Below are 24,294 nucleotides of genomic sequence, written 5' to 3'. Positions count from 1 at the left end.
GGCCGTTTCCTTCACTTCCTACAGTCAGGAGTGACTTTGGGCTTAAAATTGGGTTCCATTAGGGTCCAGATTTCGTCCCTATCCATTTTCTTTCAAAAGGAGCTGGCTTCTCTACCTGAAGTTCAGACGTTTGTAAAGGGAGTGCTGCATATTCAGCCCCCTTTTGTGCCTCCAGTGGCACCTTGGGATCTTAACGTGGTGTTGAGTTTCCTGAAATCCCACTGGTTTGAACCACTCAAAACGGTGGAATTGAAATATCTCATGTGGAAGGTGGTCATGCTACTAGCCTTGGCTTCGGCTAGGCGTGTGTCAGAATTGGCGGCTTTGTCACATAAAAGGACCTATCTGGTTTTCCATGCGGATAGAGCAGAATTGAGGACCCGTCCACAATTCCTGACGAAAGTGGTTTCATCTTTTCATATAAATCAACCTATTGTGGTGCCTGTGGCTACTACTGACTTGGAGGATTCCGAGTTGCTTGATGTGGTCAGGGCTTTGAAGGTTTATGTAGCCAGAACGGCTAGGGTCAGGAAAACAGAGTCTTTGTTTATCCTGTATGCTTCCAACAAGCTTGGTGCTCCTGCTTCAAAGCAAACTATTGCTTGCTGGATCTGTAACACGATTCAGCAGGCTCATTCTGCGTCTGGATTGCCGCTGCCAAAATCAGTTAAGGCCCATTTAACTAGGAAGATGGGCTCTTCATAGGTGGCTGCCCGAGGGGTCTCGGCATTACAGCTGTGCCGAGCGGCTACTTGGTCAGGTTCAAACACTTTTGCAAAGTTCTATAAGTTTGATACCCTGGCTGAGGAGGACCTTGTGTTTGCTCAGTCGGTGCTGCAGAGTCATCCGCACTCTCCCGCCCGTTTGGGAGCTTTGGTATAATCCCCATGGTCCTTACGGAGTCCCTAGCATCCACTAGGACGTTAGAGAAAATAAGATTTTACTTACCGGTAAATCTATTTCTCGTAGTCCGTAGTGGATGCTGGGCGCCCATCCCAAGTGCGGACTTCCTCTGCAATACTTGTATATAGTTATTGCGGCAATAAGGGTTATGTTATAGTTGCATCAGGGTTGACCTGATGCTCTGTTGTTGTTCATACTGTTGACTGGGTAAGTTTATCACAAGTTATACGGTGTGATTGGTGTGGCTGGTATGTGTCTTGCCCTGGATTACCAAAATCCTTTCCTTGTACTGTCAGCTCCACCGGGCACAGTTTCTCTAACTGAGGTCTGGAGGAGGGACATAGAGGGAGGAGCCAGAGCACACCAGAATCTAAATTCTTTCTTAAAGTGCCCATGTCTCCTGCGGAGCCCGTCTATTCCCCATGGTCCTTACGGAGTCCCCAGCATCCACTACGGACTACGAGAAATAGATTTACCGGTAAGTAAAATCTTATTTAAACAGCGAAAAAGCCATGAATCAGATAATGGCATAATTAAGCAGCACTGCTATTTATTATGGCTGCAACGCTGGAGGTATTACAGATATCGCAGACGCTTGCTAAACTTTCAGTATCCGCCACCATCTGCACAGTACTCTACTGGGAGAGCGCCACCATCTGCACAGTACTCTACGGGGTGAGCGCCACCATCTGCACAGTACTCTACGGGGAGAGCGCCACCATCTGCACAGTGCTCTACGGGGAAAGCGCCACCATCTGCACAGTGCTCTACGGGGAGAGCGCCACCATCTGCACAGTACTCTACGGGGAGAGCGCCACCATCTGCACAGTACTCTACGGGGAGAGCACCACCATCTGCACAGTACTCTACGGGGAGAGTTCCATCATCTGCACAGTACTCTACGGGGAGAGCGCCACCATCTGCACAGTACTCTACGGGGAGAGCGCCACCATCTGCACAGTACTCTACGGGGAGAGTTCCATCATCTGCACAGTACTCTACGGGGAGAGCGCCACCATCTGCACAGTACTCTACGGGGAGAGCGCCACCATCTGCACAGTACTCTACGGGGAGAGTTCCATCATCTGCACAGTACTCTACGGGGAGAGCGCCACCATCTGCACAGTACTCTACGGGGAGAGCGCCACCATCTGCACAGTACTCTACGGGGAGAGCTCCACCATCTGCACAGTACTCTACGGGGAGAGCGCCACCATCTGCACAGTACTCTACGGGGAGAGCGCCACCATCTGCACAGTACTCTACGGGGAGAGTTCCATCATCTGCACAGTACTCTACGGGGAGAGTGCCACCATCTGCACAGTACTCTACGGGGAGAGCGCCACCATCTGCACAGTACTCTACGGGGAGAGCGCCACCATCTGCACAGTACTCTACGGGGAGAGCTCCACCATCTGCGCAGTACTCTACGGGGAGAGCGCCACCATCTGCACAGTACTCTACGGGGAGAGCGCCACCATCTGCACAGTACTCTACGGGGAGACCTCCACCATCTGCACAGTACTCTACGGGGAGAGCGCCACCATCTGCACAGTACTCTACGGGGAGAGCGCCACCATCTGCGCAGTACTCTACTGGGAGAGCGCCACCACCTGTGCAGTGCTCTACGGGGAGAGCTCCACCATCTGCACAGTACTCTACGGGGAGAGCGCCACCATCTGCACAGTACTCTACGGGGAGAGCGCCACCATCTGCACAGTACTCTACGGGGAGAGCACCACCATCTGCACAGTACTCTACGGGGAGAGCGCCACCATCTGCACAGTACTCTACGGGGAGAGCGCCACCATCCGCACAGTACTCTACGGGGAGAGCGCCACCATCCGCACAGTACTCTACGGGGAGAGCGCCACCATCCGCACAGTACTCTACGGGGAGAGCGCCACCATCCGCACAGTACTCTACGGGGAGAGCGTCACCATCTGCACAGTACTCTACGGGGAGAGCGTCACCATCTGCACAGTACTCTACGGGGAGAGCGCCACCATCTGCACAGTACTCTACTGGGAGAGCGCCACCATCTGCACAGTACTCTACGGGGAGAGTATCACCATCTGCACAGTACTCTACGGGGAGAGCGCCACCATCTGCACAGTACTCTACGGGGAGAGCGCCACCATCTGCACAGTACTCTACGGGGAGAGCGCCACCATCTGCACAGTACTCTACGGGGAGAGCGCCACCATCTGCACAGTACTCTACGGGGAGAGCGCCACTATCTGCACAGTACTCTACGGGGAGAGCGCCACCATCTGCACAGTACTCTACGGGGAGAGCGCCACCATCTGCACAGTACTCTACGGGGAGAGCGTCTTAAAGTCTTAAAGTGCCGAAGGCTCTGCGGAACCGTCTATACCCCATGGTACTAAAATGGACCCCAGCATCTTCTACGGACTACGAGAAAAGGATTTACCGGAAGGTAATTAAAATCCTATTTTTTCCACCCTATTCCTGTGCCTTGATCTAGAAGCAGATTCCAAAATGTTGACCTATGGCCGACGCAGACAGCACTGCGACCAGCGCACACAGCCTCGCGACTATTACATACTTACCCCTGGAGCTGCTACTTACCACTCTGCATATGCGTATTCTGCTCTCAGTAGAAGCTCTTATTTATATTTATTTTATTAAATATAAAGCATTGCTCATGCCATGAAATACATTACATTACATTACAATATGAGCCAAGGAAATGCAGCAACAGAACATGGAACATAAAATGCAATATGCATCAAAGCAGCCGCATCCAAAAAATAAAACCCGATAAATTATAAGGAATCAATAAGACATTTCTGCTTTCAATAGTAACATCTCTATCATATCAAAATGAGAATTCATTTCCTCCTAAACCTTGGCTTAATTATGCAAATGAGCCTCTATTTTCCTAATTGCAACCTCGCAGTTGAGATCCTAAATGATTCTCATATTCAAGCAGAATTATAGCCCTAAATATTTACAGTTCTTAGAAGAGTCTTTAATTGGAGAAGAATAACGGTGCATAGGGAAGGCGGCGCTGGGAGATCATGTGATCTCCCAGTGCCGCCCCTGCCGCGTCTCTAGCACGTCACCAACCCGGCAATTGCCGGGTTGGTGAGCGCTGTCTGCAGGGGGCTGTAGCACGGGTCGCAGCCGTGTCAGGCGACACGGCTGTGACCCGTGCTACTCTAGTGGAAAAGGGGTGTAAGTTACAGTGACTCATCAGCTAATGAGAGGTATATTGTTTTATTACTATCCTGATGGGTGTCCTTAGGGCGATAATGGACAGCCCTGAACAATGGGAACAAATGGGCAGTTTATCCGTTAATTAACTTAAGGGCTCTACACACTGGCAGATAACATTGCACGATGTGAACGTTCTCGTTCATTAATGAACAAGAACTCATTCATATCGTGCAGTGTGTAGGCACCAACGATTAATGATGCGCGGCCTGCGCTCCTTCATCGTTGGTGCCCCGTCGCTTATGCATGCAGGCCAATACAGACGACATTGTCCATATTAGCATGCATGCCGGGTAACGGGGGGAGTGAAGAAACTTCACTCCCCACGTCACCTCCCCCCCACCGTCGGGTCGTCGTATCCGCCACGGGCAGCTCGGCGGCGGATCTGCCAGTGTGTAGGGCCCTTAACTAGCAAATTATGACCACGAGATCTCACCAACAGACCAACAGATAAAAGTTAAAGAACACCAAAATCAGCTGGAGGGCCATAGGTTAAAGACCCAATGCCCTAGATCAGGCCTGGCCAACCTGTGGCTCTCAAACTGTTGTAAAACTACATGTCCCAGCATGCCCTGCCACATCTTTGCTATTAGGGAATGCTAGAACTGTGGAAGGGGATGCTGGGATGTGTAGTTTTACAACAGTTGGAGAGCCACAGGTGAAATGAGCGATGTGCTAGATTGTGCCTGCACCGGCGATAGTGACGCGCAGGGCCGCGCATCGCTATCGCTGGGGGGCTTACACACGAGAGATCTGTGCATCATTTCTAGGCAATCTAGGGGGTCATTCCGAGTTGATCGCTAGCGTCCATTGTTCGCAACACAGCGATCAGACTAAAAATCTGCATTTCTGCGCATGCAACGCAATGCGCAGGTGCGTCGTACAGGTACAATGAGCATCGTGGGTTTGCACAGAGTGTAACAAACATTCCAGTCGCACGGCCGAATGCAGGAAGATTGATAGGAAGAGGGCGTTTCTGGGTGTCAACTGACACCAGGGAGTGTTTGGTAAAATGCAGGCGTGACGTCAAAAGCCTGTTAATACTGATTAACTGACAGGAAGAAAAAGCAATACCTTGAGATATACCTTCGTTCAGGCCGCTGCGACCGCTAAGCGTGTGTGTGTAAAACCCCTAACAGATGCGTACACATTGCGTAAGCACGCCGTCACGTGGGAAGCACGGAGTAGCTACACGTGAGGCGGAATACACTGTATAACCCCTAGCAGGAAAGGGACACGACACCAATTGTATTCAAATATGTTGGGATCCGACCCACCAACAGTTATTTACTAAAAGGGGTAACAACAATAATACAATCACAAAGAGAAACAGGCTACAATCAATGGATACATACGTTTGTTCGCCAGCGCTACCCGGATCCGGTCCTCAGTCAATCTGCAAAGATGACCTTCAGAGAATGTGTCTGACCGGCCAGGTAGCGTGGCTTTTATACATTTGTCCAAATCATGAAACAAAGGAATCTGTTATCTCTTCACCCATAGGTCAAAGGGCTGGTCATTTACAGTACATGAGGGGTCATAGGTTGGTTTGAATAGGTGGGCGATGCCTGGTCCAGGTGCACTTGCAGATGTTCTCCACTGGGTTCCCGCCGAATATCATGAGTACAGTAAATACAGTGAGATATTAATATTCTGTTCCTGTGCATAACTATGCGCAGGAGCGTGCCACCTTCTGCAAACTGCTACCGGAATATTGCTCTTAATATACTGTACAGCTGGATACCAAACACCACCTCCTAACCTAATTCTGTCCCCTCATATCCTGTAAAGTCGAATCCCTCTGTTGTTGTACCTTTTAAATAAATGAAACTCGCTGGTGTGGTGCATGTGGGCTATGTGTAAATTCTGTGCTATGTGAATTAAATATGAGATATGTCTTTGAGGCTTTTCCATGCGAATGCATATGCTACCGTAAATACTTATACCACGCGCTAACACGCACGATTGCAGGAGTGATTATACGTAGCTTGCGAGTATGCGCACGCACGGCAGAACAAGCACCCGCACGGAGGCCATCTGTGTGAGGTTTGTACGTGATGCGTGTGTCTATAATATTTTCGACTTCGACAAGCCGTCCCTCCGTCGTTAGAATCAACGCACACGAAGAGTAACTACAGGGCTGGTCTTGTTTTGCACAAAAAGATTTTGCAGGCGCTCTGCTGCACAGGCGCTCGCACTTCTGCAAAGCAAAAATACACTCCCCGGTTGGCGGCGACAATGCGTTTGCACGGCTGCTAAAATCTGCTAGCGAGCGATCAACTCGGAATGACCCCCCTAGTCGGAATGACTGCTCTAGTCAGATTGCTTAGATTTTAAGCTCGGATCTCTCCGTGTGTACCCCATGGTTTTGATCCAATCGATTGAACCACAGGCCTTTGAAAACCATTAACAATGCAGATTATTTACAAGTAGTTTCTATAGCGGGACCCAGAAGTTGAGCACATGATCCTGATAAAAACATTCAATGGAGAAGAGACAAGATCTTGGGTTTATTGAGATGTTAATTATTATTATATTTAATATTTTTAGCAAATACCCCAGTAGTGATCTCCTGCACATTACGCCATGCCTAGATTAAAAAAAAAATGTGTACAGTTCTGTACTGTGATAAATATATATATTTTTTATGGACCAAGGTTTACTGGGACCCACGAATGCCATCGCCACCTCCCGTGGCCCAGGGAACAGTCTGACCCTCACCTGGGACCTGCAGACAGGAAATGAATCGTTGGCTGGGGATCAGATAGTAGAATGGGAGGAACCTACAGGAACAGATCACAGTCAAACCAATTGGATTAAAGTCCCCAAGCACAATAGATCAGTGACAATATCAGGTAATTCATTTATCCACTAGCAGTCTATTTCTTGACCACTAGGTGGGGCCACTGATCACTGATATAGGTTTCATGCTGTTGCTGTCTATAGAAATATATATTTGTTGCTGTCCTAAAACTCTATTGCTGCTCCACTAATGGTATACATTGCAAAATAAAAGCATCCACTAGTCAATTAATATATAGGAGTTCAGTTAATGTCTCATGAAGTAGATTGTACCATAATACCAGTAATGTAAGGATAACGGCACAATGACGTAGTCATGAGGCTTTACTGTAGACAAATCAGATGGCCCTATGTGGGCATTGCTATTATGTAGTGTTAGGACTGCTGATATCAGAGAGGCCTTGACGCGGCTCAGCAGCTAAACATGTCTTTGCAAACGTGTGATCAACTCTCTGAAATTCTATTACCATATAGGTTCAGGTATGGTTACAGGTAATTTTTTAGTGTGCAGAATGGATACCGGGGGGCGAGGGAGAAGCATCCCCCCCCCCCTCCCCCTCTCTGTCTGCTGACGCAGTAATCGGTAATAATATAAAATTGTGCACATATTTACTAGCATCACATGAAATATTCCCTCTCTCTGATGCCGCTGTCCAGGGCCGGTTCAGGGGCTTTTTGCGCCCCGGGCGGCAATAGGGGGTGTGGCTTCATACAGGGGGCATGGTCAGTTACGCCCCCTGTACTGTAGTAGCGCCGCTGAAATGATGTGCGGTGCGCGATGACGTCATCGCGCACCGCACAGCAAAGGTCCTTTCCACAAAGGAAAACAAGACGCTACTTACCAGTGTGGGGTAAGTTGCTCTGAAAAGTAGCTGTCCCTGCGGTCCTAAGTAGCAGTCATACTTACCTCGGTGGGCACATAGGGGGTCATTCAGATCTGATCGCTGCTGTGCGTCTTCACACAGCGGGCGATCGGGTCCTAACAGCGCATGCGTATGCACCGCCATGCGCACGCATGTTGGACAACAACAACGGGCATCGCCGGTCAGCAACGGGATGGCACGAAAAATCCGAACGCACGGGCGTTCGCAAAGTGATTGACTAGAAGAGGCCGTTTGTGGGTGGCAAGTGACTGTTTACAGGGAGTGTCCGGAAAAACGCAGGCGTTCCAAAGCGTTTTCAGGGCGGGTGTGTGACGTCGGCTCCGAGCCCGATCAGCCTGTTCTCATCGCACTGTAGGAGTAAGTCCTGGGCTGCGTACAGACTGCACACTCTGATTTTTAGCAGCTCAGCGTACACATAGGAACGCACACTTGCACAGCGAATTTACAATCCCCCTGTAGGCGGCGACTAACTGAACGCAGGACAGCAAAAAACGCAGCTCAACGCTCAGGTCTGAATCACCCGCATGGTGTTGAGGGCGCCCTCTTCACAACCCTGCACCTCTTTCCCATAGACAGGAGCCGTGCTCCGGGAACCAGCGCCAATGTTGGCTCCCACAGGCAAACTCCCATAAACTTCATGTTTCCCAAGTTTGCTGAATAGTATGCGGACCCATCTGGCCCCTAATAATGACTGGGCCCGTTACTACAAAACATGCAGAAACGCTAGTAACAGGCCCATAACGGATGATGAACAGGCCCCTAAGAGCCTTGCATACATACTCCCGTCAGTCAGCTGACCGTATGTTAGTAATTATTAGTGCAAATGCAGGATGCTCATGGTATTAGGAATCAGGATTAGAACCATCTGTCAAATATATGGTGGGAAATATTTATGTAGATATCAAGGACTATTCATTTTTTTATTAAATGTTTTTTATTCTATGCTTGTTTGCCTGTTTTGTTTTAATGACCCACCAAACCTCCAGCTTTGTCCTGTTCCTTTATCCAGCGCCAATCCGCTTTCACCATTTAGGAGAGAGACCCTATTATCTTGTTGCGGCAGGATTCATAGAGGTGTTCGCCTTATTTTTCTCTATTTGAGGGTTTTTACTGTTTATTATCTGTGGTTATACAGCTCAGGCCCGTTTTTCCACTGAGGAGATTTTAGCTGGTCTGAGTGGTATTTTGTGCCAATCAGAAGCCTGAATTTATATGAGTGTTTATATAGAGTATTCTCATCCTTAGAACCGAAGGTAGCAGTATAACAATACAGACAATGTAATAACAAGATCTTTGTGTGTAGGTCTTTTGCAGCCCTATGTCTGTTACCAGTTCCGTGTCTACTTGCTGCGGGCGGGAAAAGCTGGGGTTCCTTCAGTCACAACGGGCGCAACGCAACAGAAAGGTACTGATCTGTTTATAGATATGTAATTATTATTATTATCACCACACTTATTATATTAGAAGACTTATCCCCACCCATCACATCAGCTAATAGCCAAACACGACATATTCTACTGACCAGTACACAATAATGGTGGCTAGTAGGCAATATAAACCTTATACACTGGTGTCTAGTGGACACTCCAGAGGTAGATCTCCCAAGACTACTAGATTACAGTGGCAAACGCAGGATTTGCATGGGGGTGGGGGTTCCAGAACTGGGTGGAGCCAAGCACGGGGGTGGGGACTGAGGTGACCCAGTATATGCTGGGACCGTAAAACTAGTGTGTGTATATATATATACACACACACACACACACACACACACATATACATATCTACACATATATATACCGTATATACACCTATATATATATATATATAAATATATATATATATATATATATACAGACAGCAGAGGTGGTGCGGCACTCCAATGATTAACGCTTGAGACTTAAGTAGAAATACAACGTTTCAATGCCCGTTTTAATACTGTGGCATTTTCGTCAGGTAATACAAACACAATGAACACAACATACCTTAAATAGGTGATCACCACGTGTGGACCAAGCGCTACAGCGGGACTGCACACCCGGCGGGCGCATAGCGGGTGACGTCATGGCGCACTGTAGAGAATGACAGACGGCACCCGTAACCAGAGCAACATCAAAACAATAACAATCATATACAAACACATACATATTATGATGGCAGACAAAAACATAATCACTAAATGACATACAAATGCCTAGCAAGAATACTACTACATTAATTATGCAACATGCTATGAACCATATAGCCCCAATAAAACGAGACAATATGGATATATTAGACAAAAGTGCTGTTATAACAGCTGATCAAGATGCAACGATAAATACTGACATAATCAATCAAAGTGGCAACAGGACTAGTAAATATATTAAGCTGAAAACACATACATATAAAGCAATAACAATATCACTTCAATGAATATTGAGTATTTAGTCACAGATTAATTATCGTTAGCTAGGACACTAATACCTGAATATTCATTAAGTCCTCTAGGCGCTATGGTGCCCAATCGGAAAATCCAGCGTGCTTCACATTGTAATAATTTATGACCACGATTACCACCACGTAATGATTGTGGAATGTGGTCACTCATTCTATATTTGAGGGTAGTTAGATTATGAGGTGCCAGTGCAAAATGTCTCGCAACTGGCTGGTCACTCGTTCCAGAAATCAGTGCGGCCTTAATGGCCGACCCATGTGCTGCCATACGTTCTTTAAAGGGACGTTCGGTCTTCCCGATGTAGGACAGACCACATGGGCAGATTATCTGATACACTGTAAATTTAGTGTTACATGTTAATCTATGTTTAATATACAATGTCTTGCCAGTATGTGGGTGATTAAAAACATCACCAGGGATAAGAAACTTACATGTCACACATGTACAACGTATGCAGCCCAGTTTACCCCGATATAGGCTAGGAGCAGGTTCAGATATGTCAGCCTTAACTAGGATATCTCGGATGTTACGGCCACGTTTATAACACGGCATCAATTTGGTATTAGAAAGCTTGCAATCAGGGTCTGTTTCAACAATAGGCCAGAGTTTCTTAGAGATTTTATTAATGGAACTACTGGCAGTCGTGAATTGAGTTACCCAAGGTAAAGATTTAGTAGTAGTGTCAGTAATCTTAGGAAGCAGCAAAGAATCTCTATCCATGCTAAGGACCTTAATTTTAGTGAGCTGTAGTTGATCGAAGTCATAGCCACGATCTAAAAATTTCTGTAACAGAATGTCAATTTGTATTTCGGCTTGTGTAGTATCAGAAATAATACGTCTGGCACGTATAAATTGAGAGTACGGTAGGCCATGGATTAGGGATCTCGGATGACAACTGTTAGGTGCCAATAGGTTATTCCGATCCGTGGGTTTAGAATAGAGATGAGCGCCGGAAATTTTTCGGGTTTTGTGTTTTGGTTTTGGGTTCGGTTCCGCGGCCGTGTTTTGGGTTCGACCGCGTTTTGGCAAAACCTCACCGAATTTTTTTTGTCGGATTCGGGTGTGTTTTGGATTCGGGTGTTTTTTTCAAAAAACACTAAAAAACAGCTTAAATCATAGAATTTGGGGGTCATTTTGATCCCAAAGTATTATTAACCTCAAAAACCATAATTTACACTCATTTTCAGTCTATTCTGAATACCTCACACCTCACAATATTATTTTTAGTCCTAAAATTTGCACCTAGGTCGCTGGATGACTAAGCTAAGCGACCCTAGTGGCCGACACAAACACCGGGCCCATCTAGGAGTGGCACTGCAGTGTCACGCAGGATGTCCCTTCCAAAAAACCCTCCCCAAACAGCACATGACGCAAAGAAAAAAAGAGGCGCAATGAGGTAGCTGTGTGAGTAAGATAAGCGACCCTAGTGGCCGACACAAACACCGGGCCCATCTAGGAGTGGCACTGCAGTGTCACGCAGGATGTCCCTTCCAAAAAACCCTCCCCAAACAGCACATGACGCAAAGAAAAAAAGAGGCGCAATGAGGTAGCTGTGTGAGTAAGATAAGCGACCCTAGTGGCCGACACAAACACCGGGCCCATCTAGGAGTGGCACTGCAGTGTCACGCAGGATGTCCCTTCCAAAAAACCCTCCCCAAACAGCACATGACGCAAAGAAAAAAAGAGGCGCAATGAGGTAGCTGTGTGAGTAAGATAAGCGACCCTAGTGGCCGACACAAACACCGGGCCCATCTAGGAGTGGCACTGCAGTGTCACGCAGGATGTCCCTTCCAAAAAACCCTCCCCAAACAGCACATGACGCAAAGAAAAAAAGAGGCGCAATGAGGTAGCTGTGTGAGTAAGATAAGCGACCCTAGTGGCCGACACAAACACCGGGCCCATCTAGGAGTGGCACTGCAGTGTCACGAAGGATGTCCCTTCCAAAAAACCCTCCCCAAACAGCACATGACGCACAGAAAAAAAGAGGCGCAATGAGGTAGCTGTGTGAGTAAGATAAGCGACCCTAGTGGCCGACACAAACACCGGGCCCATCTAGGAGTGGCACTGCAGTGTCACGCAGGATGTCCCTTCCAAAACACCCTCCCCAAACAGCACATGACGCAAAGAAAAAAAGAGGCGCAATGAGGTAGCTGTGTGAGTAAGATAAGCGACCCTAGTGGCCGACACAAACACCGGGCCCATCTAGGAGTGGCACTGCAGTGTCACGCAGGATGTCCCTTCCAAAAAACCCTCCCCAAACAGCACATGACGCAAAGAAAAAAAGAGGCGCAATGAGGTAGCTGTGTGAGTAAGATAAGCGACCCTAGTGGCCGACACAAACACCGGGCCCATCTAGGAGTGGCACTGCAGTGTCACGCAGGATGTCCCTTCCAAAAAACCCTCCCCAAACAGCACATGACGCAAAGAAAAAAAGAGGCGCAATGAGGTAGCTGTGTGAGTAAGATAAGCGACCCTAGTGGCCGACACAAACACCGGGCCCATCTAGGAGTGGCACTGCAGTGTCACGCAGGATGTCCCTTCCAAAAAACCCTCCCCAAACAGCACATGACGCAAAGAAAAAAAGAGGCGCAATGAGGTAGCTGTGTGAGTAAGATAAGCGACCCTAGTGGCCGACACAAACACCGGGCCCATCTAGGAGTGGCACTGCAGTGTCACGAAGGATGTCCCTTCCAAAAAACCCTCCCCAAACAGCACATGACGCACAGAAAAAAAGAGGCGCAATGAGGTAGCTGTGTGAGTAAGATAAGCGACCCTAGTGGCCGACACAAACACCGGGCCCATCTAGGAGTGGCACTGCAGTGTCACGCAGGATGTCCCTTCCAAAACACCCTCCCCAAACAGCACATGACGCAAAGAAAAAAAGAGGCGCAATGAGGTAGCTGTGTGAGTAAGATAAGCGACCCTAGTGGCCGACACAAACACCGGGCCCATCTAGGAGTGGCACTGCAGTGTCACGCAGGATGTCCCTTCCAAAAAACCCTCCCCAAACAGCACATGACGCAAAGAAAAAAAGAGGCGCAATGAGGTAGCTGTGTGAGTAAGATAAGCGACCCTAGTGGCTGACACAAACACCGGGCCCATCTAGGAGTGGCACTGCAGTGTCACGCAGGATGTCCCTTCCAAAAAACCCTCCCCAAACAGCACATGACGCAAAGAAAAAAAGAGGCGCAATGAGGTAGCTGTGTGAGTAAGATAAGCGACCCTAGTGGCCGACACAAACACCGGGCCCATCTAGGAGTGGCACTGCAGTGTCACGCAGGATGTCCCTTCCAAAAAACCCTCCCCAAACAGCACATGACGCAAAGAAAAAAAGAGGCGCAATGAGGTAGCTGTGTGAGTAAGATAAGCGACCCTAGTGGCCGACACAAACACCGGGCCCATCTAGGAGTGGCACTGCAGTGTCACGCAGGATGTCCCTTCCAAAAAACCCTCCCCAAACAGCACATGACGCAAAGAAAAAAAGAGGCGCAATGAGGTAGCTGTGTGAGTAAGATAAGCGACCCTAGTGGCCGACACAAACACCGGGCCCATCTAGGAGTGGCACTGCAGTGTCACGCAGGATGTCCCTTCCAAAAAACCCTCCCCAAACAGCACATGACGCAAAGAAAAAAAGAGGCGCAATGAGGTAGCTGTGTGAGTAAGATAAGCGACCCTAGTGGCCGACACAAACACCGGGCCCATCTAGGAGTGGCACTGCAGTGTCACGCAGGATGTCCCTTCCAAAAAACCCTCCCCAAACAGCACATGACGCAAAGAAAAAAAGAGGCGCAATGAGGTAGCTGTGTGAGTAAGATAAGCGACCCTAGTGGCCGACACAAACACCGGGCCCATCTAGGAGTGGCACTGCAGTGTCACGCAGGATGTCCCTTCCAAAAAACCCTCCCCAAACAGCACATGACGCAAAGAAAAAAAGAGGCGCAATGAGGTAGCTGTGTGAGTAAGATAAGCGACCCTAGTGGCCGACACAAACACCGGGCCCATCTAGGAGTGGCACTGCAGTGTCACGCAGGATGTCCCTTCCAAAAAACCCTCCCCAAACAGCACATGACGCAAAGAAAAAAAGAGGCGCAATGAGGTAGCTGTGTGAGTAAGATAAGCGACCCTAGTGGCCGACACAAACACCGGGCCCATCTAGGAGTGGCACTGCAGTGTCACGCAGGATGTCCCTTCCAAAAAACCCTCCCCAAACAGCACATGACGCAAAGAAAAATTAAAGAAAAAAGAGGTGCAAGATGGAATTGTCCTTGGGCCCTCCCACCCACCCTTATGTTGTATAAACAGGACATGCACACTTTAACCAACCCATCATTTCAGTGACAGGGTCTGCCACACGACTGTGACTGAAATGACGGGTTGGTTTGGACCCCCACCAAAAAAGAAGCAATTAATCTCTCCTTGCACAAACTGGCTCTACAGAGGCAAGATGTCCACCTCATCATCATCCTCCGATATATCACCGTGTACATCCCCCTCCTCACAGATTATCAATTCGTCCCCACTGGAATCCACCATCTCAGCTCCCTGTGTACTTTGTGGAGGCAATTGCTGCTGGTCAATGTCTCCACGGAGGAATTGATTATAATTCATTTTAATGAACATCATCTTCTCCACATTTTCTGGATGTAACCTCGTACGCCGATTGCTGACAAGGTGAGCGGCGGCACTAAACACTCTTTCGGAGTACACACTTGTGGGAGGGCAACTTAGGTAGAATAAAGCCAGTTTGTGCAAGGGCCTCCAAATTGCCTCTTTTTCCTGCCAGTATAAGTACGGACTGTGTGACGTGCCTACTTGGATGCGGTCACTCATATAACCCTCCACCATTCTTTCAATGTTGAGAGAATCATATGCAGTGACAGTAGACGACATGTCCGTAATCGTTGTCAGGTCCTTCAGTCCGGACCAGATGTCAGCATCAGCAGTCGCTCCAGACTGCCCTGCATCACCGCCAGCGGGTGGGCTCGGAATTCTGAGCCTTTTCCTCGCACCCCCAGTTGCGGGAGAATGTGAAGGAGGAGATGTTGACAGGTCGCGTTCCGCTTGACTTGACAATTTTCTCACCAGCAGGTCTTTCAACCCCAGCAGACTTGTGTCTGCCGGAAAGAGAGATCCAAGGTAGGCTTTAAATCTAGGATCGAGCACGGTGGCCAAAATGTAGTGCTCTGATTTCAACAGATTGACCACCCGTGAATCCTTGTTAAGCGAATTAAGGGCTCCATCCACAAGTCCCACATGCCTAGCGGAATCGCTCCGTGTTAGCTCCTCCTTCAATGTCTCCAGCTTCTTCTGCAAAAGCCTGATGAGGGGAATGACCTGACTCAGGCTGGCAGTGTCTGAACTGACTTCACGTGTGGCAAGTTCAAAGGGCATCAGAACCTTGCACAACGTTGAAATCATTCTCCACTGCGCTTGAGACAGGTGCATTCCACCTCCTATATCGTGCTCAATTGTATAGGCTTGAATGGCCTTTTGCTGCTCCTCCAACCTCTGAAGCATATAGAGGGTTGAATTCCACCTCGTTACCACTTCTTGCTTCAGATGATGGCAGGGCAGGTTCAGTAGTTTTTGGTGGTGCTCCAGTCTTCTGTACGTGGTGCCTGTACGCCGAAAGTGTCCCGCAATTCTTCTGGCCACCGACAGCATCTCTTGCACGCCCCTGTCGTTTTTTAAATAATTCTGCACCACCAAATTCAAGGTATGTGCAAAACATGGGACGTGCTGGAATTTGCCCATATTTAATGCACACACAATATTGCTGGCGTTGTCCGATGCCACAAATCCACAGGAGAGTCCAATTGGGGTAAGCCATTCCGCGATGATCTTCCTCAGTTGCCGTAAGAGGTTTTCAGCTGTGTGCGTATTCTGGAAACCGGTGATACAAAGCGTAGCCTGCCTAGGAAAGAGTTGGCGTTTGCGAGATGCTGCTACTGGTGCCGCCGCTGCTGTTCTTGCGGCGGGAGTCCATACATCTACCCAGTGGGCTGTCACAGTCATATAGTCCTGACCCTGCCCTGCTCCACTTGTCCACATGTCCGTGGTTAAGTGGACATTGGGTACAGCTGCATTTTTTAGGACACTGGTGACTCTTTTTCTGAGGTCTGTGTACATTTTCGGTATCGCCTGCCTAGAGAAATGGAACCTAGATGGTATTTGGTACCGGGGACACAGTACCTCCAACAAGTCTCTAGTTGGCTCTGCAGTAATGATGGATACCGGAACCACGTTTCTCACCACCCAGGATGCCAAGGCCTCAGTTATCCGCTTTGCAGTAGGATGACTGCTGTGATATTTCATCTTCCTCGCAAAGGACTGTTGGACAGTCAATTGCTTGGTGGAAGTAGTAAAAGTGGTCTTACGACTTCCCCTCTGGGATGACCATCGACTCCCAGCAGCAACAACAGCAGCGCCAGCAGCAGTAGGCGTTACACGCAAGGATGCATCGGAGGAATCCCAGGCAGGAGAGGAATCGTCAGAATTGCCAGTGACATGGCCTGCAGGACTATTGGCATTCCTGGGGAAGGAGGAAATTGACACTGAGGGAGTTGGTGGGGTGGTTTGCGTGAGCTTGGTTACAAGAGGAAGGGATTTACTGGTCAGTGGACTGCTTCCGCTGTCACCCAAAGTTTTTGAACTTGTCACTGACTTATTATGAATGCGCTGCAGGTGACGTATAAGGGAATACCTCAACACCAACGCGTTTCGGAAATCCTTTTCCTTCCTCAGACACCCTGAGGAAGGAAAAGGATTTCCGAAACGCGTTGGTGTTGAGGTATTCCTGGAGACTGGCATTCACTCTTATTTTACCTATTGGCTTTATTCCATCTTGGTCTGCATACCATCCAAATTTAAGGAGCAATTGGAGGTTCCCCATTTTGTTTTTCCCGGGAACAATGAGGTGAATCAGCTTGACTCCTTATCTTTTGCATTCCTAACGCCGATGGGTATAGAGTGATACAAAAATTATATGCCCTCCAGGTTTTTGTTATTAGTGTTTTTGTTATTCTTTTGCATTTTACAAAAAATTAAAAGAACCTTTTTTAATCATTTTATGGATCCTGTTTCAAGTAAATAAAATCCTTTTATACCCTTTTGGATTTTATCTGGTGAATTTTTTGGACTTGGATGTGCTGTGAAGGACACCTTGAGGAAAAAGAAACCTTTTTGTGCATATAGGGTCCTTTGACCCAGGTGAGTGTTGTTCCATATGAGTACAGTCCATTATGAATAAGTGGAATATCAAGTAAAAAGATACCTTTATGTGCATGCATCTCACTGTTTAACGGTGAGTAAAGGAGACCACTCCAGAAAAGATCAGAGTTGATTATTATGATGCTGTGGTGATCTCTTCTCATATATATCTACAGACCTGTGTTCACGAAATTATTTTGAGAAAACCTAGCAGCGCCTGAGGACCGCTCTTCTGTGTGTTAAAATATATGTCAATTAAAGAGGTGGTGTTCTTGTGAGCAGGACTGAGCTGCAGCTAGGAAGGCGCAAGTTGCATCACTCTATATATTTTTCATAGTATAAGGGAGGATGTTCCGAGGTGGTTAACGTCCTTACCCCTACTTATTACAGCTTGACAAAGGCAACACACGGCTTGACACCTGTTGTCCGCATTTCTGTTGAAATACTTCCACACCGAAGAGCTGATTTTTTTGGTATTTTCACCAGGCATGTCAGTGGCCATATTCCTCCCACGGACAACAGGTGTCTCCCCGGGTGCCTGACTTAAACAAACCACCTCACCATCAGAATCCTCCTGGTCAATTTCCTCCCCAGCGCCAGCAACACCCATATCCTCCTCATCCTGGTGTACTTCAACACTGACATCTTCAATCTGACTATCAGGAACTGGACTGCGGGTGCTCCTTCCAGCACTTGCAGGGGGCGTGCAAATGGTGGAAGGCGCATGCTCTTCACGTCCAGTGTTGGGAAGGTCAGGCATCGCAACCGACACAATTGGACTCTCCTTGTGGATTTGGGATTTCGAAGAACGCACAGTTCTTTGCAGTGCTTTTGCCAGCTTGAGTCTTTTCAGTTTTCTAGCGAGAGGCTGAGTGCTTCCATCCTCATGTGAAGCTGAACCACTAGCCATGAACATAGGCCAGGGCCTCAGCCGTTCCTTGCCACTCCGTGTGGTAAATGGCATATTGGCAAGTTTACGCTTCTCCTCCAACAATTTTATTTTAGGTTTTGGAGTCCTTTTTTTACTGATATTTGGTGTTTTGGATTTGACATGCTCTGTACTATGACATTGGGCATCGGCCTTGGCAGACGACGTTGCTGGCATTTCATCGTCTCGGCCATGACTAGTGGCAGCAGCTTCAGCACGAGGTGGAAGTGGATCTTGATCTTTCCCTAATTTTGGAACCTCAACATTTTTGTTCTCCATATTTTAATAGGCACAACTAAAAGGCACCTCAGGTAAACAATGGAGATGGATGGATACCAGTATACTTATGGATGGACTGCCGAGTGCCGACACAGAGGTAGCTACAGCCGTGGACTAACGTACTGTGTCTGCTGCTAATATAGACTGGATGATTGATAATGAGATGAAATCAATATATATATGTATGTATATATAATATCACTAGTACTGCAGCCGGACAGGTAGATAATATATTTATTAGGTAATGATGACTGATGACGGACCTGCTGGACACTGTCAGCTCAGCAGCACCGCAGACTGCTACAGTAAGCTACTATACTATAGTAGTATGTACAAAGAAGAACGAAAAAAAAAAAACCACGGGTAGGTGGTATACAATTATGGATGGACTGCTGAGTGCCGACACAGAGGTAGCTACAGCCGTGGACTAACGTACTGTGTCTGCTGCTAATATAGACTGGATGATTGATAATGAGATGAAATCAATATATATATGTATGTATATATAATATCACTAGTACTGCAGCCGGACAGGTAGATAATATATTTATTAGGTAATGATGACTGATGACGGACCTGCTGGACACTGTCAGCTCAGCAGCACCGCAGACTGCTACAGTAAGCTACTATACTCTATAGTAGTATGTACAAAGAAGAAAGAAAAAAAAAACCACGGGTAGGTGGTATACAATTATGGATGGACTGCCGAGTGCCGACACAGAGGTAGCTACAGCCGTGGACTAACGTACTGTGTCTGCTGCTAATATAGACTGGATGATTGATAATGAGATGAAATCAATATATATATGTATGTATATATAATATCACTAGTACTGCAGCCGGACAGGTAGATAATATATTTATTAGGTAATGATGACTGATGACGGACCTGCTGGACACTGTCAGCTCAGCAGCACCGCAGACTGCTACAGTAAGCTACTATACTATAGTAGTATGTACAAAGAAGAACGAAAAAAAAAAAACCACGGGTAGGTGGTATACAATTATGGATGGACTGCTGAGTGCCGACTCAGAGGTAGCTACAGCCGTGGACTAACGTACTGTGTCTGCTGCTAATATAGACTGGATGATTAATAATGAGATGAAATCAATATATATATGTATGTATATATAATATCACTAGTACTGCAGCCGGACAGGTAGATAATATATTTATTAGGTAATGATGACTGATGACGGACCTGCTGGACACTGTCAGCTCAGCAGCACCGCAGACTGCTACAGTAAGCTACTATACTCTATAGTAGTATGTACAAAGAAGAACGAAAAAAAAAAAAACCACGGGTAGGTGGTATACAATTATGGATGGACTGCTGAGTGCCGACACAGAGGTAGCTACAGCCGTGGACTAACGTACTGTGTCTGCTGCTAATATAGACTGGATGATTGATAATGAGATGAAATCAATATATATATGTATGTATATATAATATCACTAGTACTGCAGCCGGACAGGTAGATAATATATTTATTAGGTAATGATGACTGATGACGGACCTGCTGGACACTGTCAGCTCAGCAGCACCGCAGACTGCTACAGTAAGCTACTATACTCTATAGTAGTATGTACAAAGAAGAAAGAAAAAAAAAAAACCACGGGTAGGTGGTATACAATTATGGATGGACTGCCGAGTGCCGACACAGAGGTAGCTACAGCCGTGGACTAACGTACTGTGTCTGCTGCTAATATAGACTGGATGATTGATAATGAGATGAAATCAATATATATATGTATGTATATATAATATCACTAGTACTGCAGCCGGACAGGTAGATAATATATTTATTAGGTAATGATGACTGATGACGGACCTGCTGGACACTGTCAGCTCAGCAGCACCGCAGACTGCTACAGTAAGCTACTATACTATAGTAGTATGTACAAAGAAGAACGAAAAAAAAAAAAACCACGGGTAGGTGGTATACAATTATGGATGGACTGCTGAGTGCCGACACAGAGGTAGCTACAGCCGTGGACTAACGTACTGTGTCTGCTGCTAATAGAGACTGGATGATTGATAATGAGATGAAATCAATATATATATGTATGTATATATAATATCACTAGTACTGCAGCCGGACAGGTAGATAATATATTTATTAGGTAATGATGACTGATGACGGACCTGCTGGACACTGTCAGCTCAGCACAGCACCGCAGACTGCTACAGTAAGCTACTATAGTAGTATGTATAAAGAAGAATGAAAAAAAAAAAACCACGGGTAGGTGGTATACAATATTATATATATATATATATATATATATATATATTATATACAATTATATATATATATATATATATATATATATTAAACTGGTGGTGATTGATTATTAAACTGGTGGTCACTTCAGGACAGGTCACGTTGCAACTTGCAACTAGTACTCCGAGGCCTAAGCAGACAATCACAAAATATATTATTATACTGGTGGTCAGTGTGGTCACAACAATGGCAGTGTGGCACTGACTCTGGCAGCAAAAGTGTGCACTGTACGTTATATGTACTCCTGAGTCCTGCTCTCAGACTCTAGCTGCTCCCCACTGTCAGTGTCTCCCCCACAAGTCAGATAATAATACACTTACAGTCACACTATCTAATCTATATATCACTTCAGCAAGTAGTATAGTAGTATACAGTAGTACTCCTCCTAATAATGCTCCCCGAAAATACTGTGTCTCTCTCTTCTCTAAACGGAGAGGACGCCAGCCACGTCCTCTCCCTATGACTCTCAATGCACGTGTGAAAATGGCGGCGACGTGCGGCTCCTTATATAGATTCCGAGTCTCGCGATAGAATCCGAGCCTCGCGAGAATCCGACAGCGTGATGATGACGTTCGGGCGCACTCGGGTTAGCCGAGCAAGGCGGGAAGATCCGAGCCTGCTCGGACCCGTGTAAAAAACCTGAAGTTCGGGCGGGTTCGGATTCAGAGGAACCGAACCCGCTCATCTCTAGTTTAGAATAAAGATTGGTACAAATTACACCCTCACGAATGGAAATAGCAACATCTAGGTAATGAATCTCGATTGAGCTATATGTATAAGTAAATTTAACAGGGCTAGGACCAGAATTATGCAAATTGATATGGCTTATAAGGTCATTGCAATCACCCTTCCAGAAAATCAATAAATCGTCGATGTAACGACAAAAGAACAAAATCCTACTAGAAATTAATTCATCAGAAAAAAATACAAGCTCTTCAACGTCAAACATAAATATGTTGGCATATGAGGGGGCCACCACCGCCCCCATTGCACAAACGACCAGCTGTAAGTAAAATGAACCATTATACAGAAATACATTTTTAGTCAAAATGAATTTGAGTAAATCAAGCACAAAGGTGATCTCAGGGCTATTGTAATGAGACTGACAATTCAAGAATCGACCCACAGCAGCCAACCCTAGGTCGTGAGGTATGACCGTATATAAACTGGTCACGTCTATTGTAAACATGGAGATATCAGGGCTAGCCTAGGAAGGGCCAAAAGTTTGGTTAACAGTGAGGTGGTATCTAGCAAATATCTAGGATGTTTTCTAATGTACGGTTGAAGTATACTATCTATAAAGACAGACGCAGGTTGTGACAGACCTCCACGGGCGGCAATAATAGGCCTACCAGGGGGGTCGGTCACAGACTTATGTATCTTAGGTGTAGTATAGAAAAGAGGAACCAAAGGAAATGCAGGATAAAGTGCTTTACTCAAAGAGTCAGTGATGATGCCATTGTCCAATGCTTCCTTCAAGATAGACAAAAGTTCATTTTTATAGGAACCAGAAGGGTCCTGGGTCAGAAGTAGGTAAGTAGAGGAGTCATTAGAGTGGAGATCCACCTGTCGTTTATAGCTAGTCAAGTCCTGTATCACCAGGGCACCCCCCTTGTCAGCTGGGCGAAAGATGAGGTCTTTATTACTGGCCAGATTGTCCAAGGCCATTTGTTCACCAATAGTTAAATTATGGCGTTGAGGAGGTACCGTAGTTACAGCTGACTGGACTTCATCATTCAGGAGCCGCATAAATGTTTTAATAGATGGATTAAAAGATTGGGGTTCAAACGTCGATTTTGGAACAAGTTTGGCAAGCTGGGGGGGAATTTCCATGACAGTTTGTTCCTGGGTTTGGCTCACATTAGAAGGAGGACGCTTGCCGTAGAATTCATTGAACTTAAGCTGACGGTTCAGTTTATACTGTTCTATATTCCAGCCTAGTGGATTAAATCTAGATGTCGGCACAAAAGACAACCCTCTGGGTAGAACCTTAATTTCCAAGTCAGTAAGTTCATAAGAAGATAAGTTAACTATTAGGTTTTCTTTGCGGCCTTTGTTCCACGACCCCTGCCTATTCCTTTGGCCGCCCCTCCTTGTGTATTTGCGGTATCACTGATGGGTTGGGCCCGGGTAGTCACACCTAAAGGGTCTGATTGTCCACGGTTAGCGCCAGCAGAGCCGATTCTGTCGGTATCACTTGCAGATGAATTAAAATCAGTAGAAGAATCAATCTGTCTACTGTAATAGTAATCTAACTACCCTCAAATATAGAATGATTGACCACATTCCACAATCATTACGTGGTGGTAATCGTGGTCATAAATTATTACAATGTGAAGCACGCTGGATTTTCCGATTGGGTACCATAGCGCCTAGGGGACTTAATGAATATTCAGGTATTAGTGTCCTAGCTAACGATAATTAATCTGTGACTAAATACTCAATATTCATTGAAGTGATATTGTTATTGCTTTATATGTATGTGTTTTCAGCTTAATATATTTACTAGTCCTGTTGCCACTTTGATTGATTATGTCAGTATTTATCGTTGCATCTTGATCAGCTGTTATAACAGCACTTTTGTCTAATATATCCATATTGTCTCGTTTTATCGGGACTATATGGTTCATAGTATGTTGCATAATTAATGTAGTAGTATTCTTGCTAGGCATTTGTATGTCATTTAGTGATTATGTTTTTGTCTGCCATCATAATATGTATGTGTTTGTATATGATTGTTATTGTTTTGATGTTGCTCTGGTTACGGGTGCCGTCTGTCATTCTCTACAGTGCGCCATGACGTCACCCGCTATGCGCCCGCCGGGTGTGCAGTCCCGCCGTAGCGCTTGGTTCACACGTGGTGATCACCTATTTAAGGTATGGGGTGTTCATTGTGTTTGTATTACCTGACGAAAATGCCGCAGTATTAAAACGGGCATTGAAACGTTGTATTTCTACTTAAGTCTCAAGCGTTAATCATTGGAGTGCCGCACCACCTCTGCTGTCTGTGTATCCATTCGTGAGGGCACCCAATGTATTTTTACTCCTAGTGGCTGTGCCGGACCCCTGCCTCTTGTATATATATATTGTGTGTGTGTGTGTGTGTGTGTGTGTTTATATGTATGTATATACATGTGTATATATGTATGCACATGGATATATATGTACTATAATTAAAATAAAGTAAACTTTTATTAAACACTTACAAGTGCCACCAGGAAGACAGCAGGCTGCAGAAGACACTAGACAGCCATTAATAATACTCGGCTTGCAAAATGCAGCAAAAAAAGAAAAAAAATATATATATATGTATTTTTTTTTTTGGTGGCTGG

General features: G+C 46.4%; 1 protein-coding gene across 1 annotated transcript in view; it reads left to right on the top strand.

The window, feature by feature from the left end:
* Positions 1-24,294, top strand: part of IL12RB2 (interleukin 12 receptor subunit beta 2) — a 69,847-nt gene that overhangs the window by 34,182 nt on the left and 11,371 nt on the right. The window contains exons 9-10 of the mRNA XM_063939133.1: positions 6,801-6,998; positions 9,133-9,234. Coding sequence (XP_063795203.1) covers positions 6,801-6,998; positions 9,133-9,234 — 300 coding nt within the window. The remainder of the gene's footprint in view (positions 1-6,800; positions 6,999-9,132; positions 9,235-24,294) is intronic.

This window comes from Pseudophryne corroboree, chromosome 9, assembly GCF_028390025.1.
Source record: "Pseudophryne corroboree isolate aPseCor3 chromosome 9, aPseCor3.hap2, whole genome shotgun sequence".
NCBI lineage: Eukaryota > Metazoa > Chordata > Amphibia > Anura > Myobatrachidae > Pseudophryne > Pseudophryne corroboree.
The sequence above is the reverse complement of the archived record's forward strand: the minus strand, read 5'-3'. Positions and strand labels throughout refer to the sequence as shown.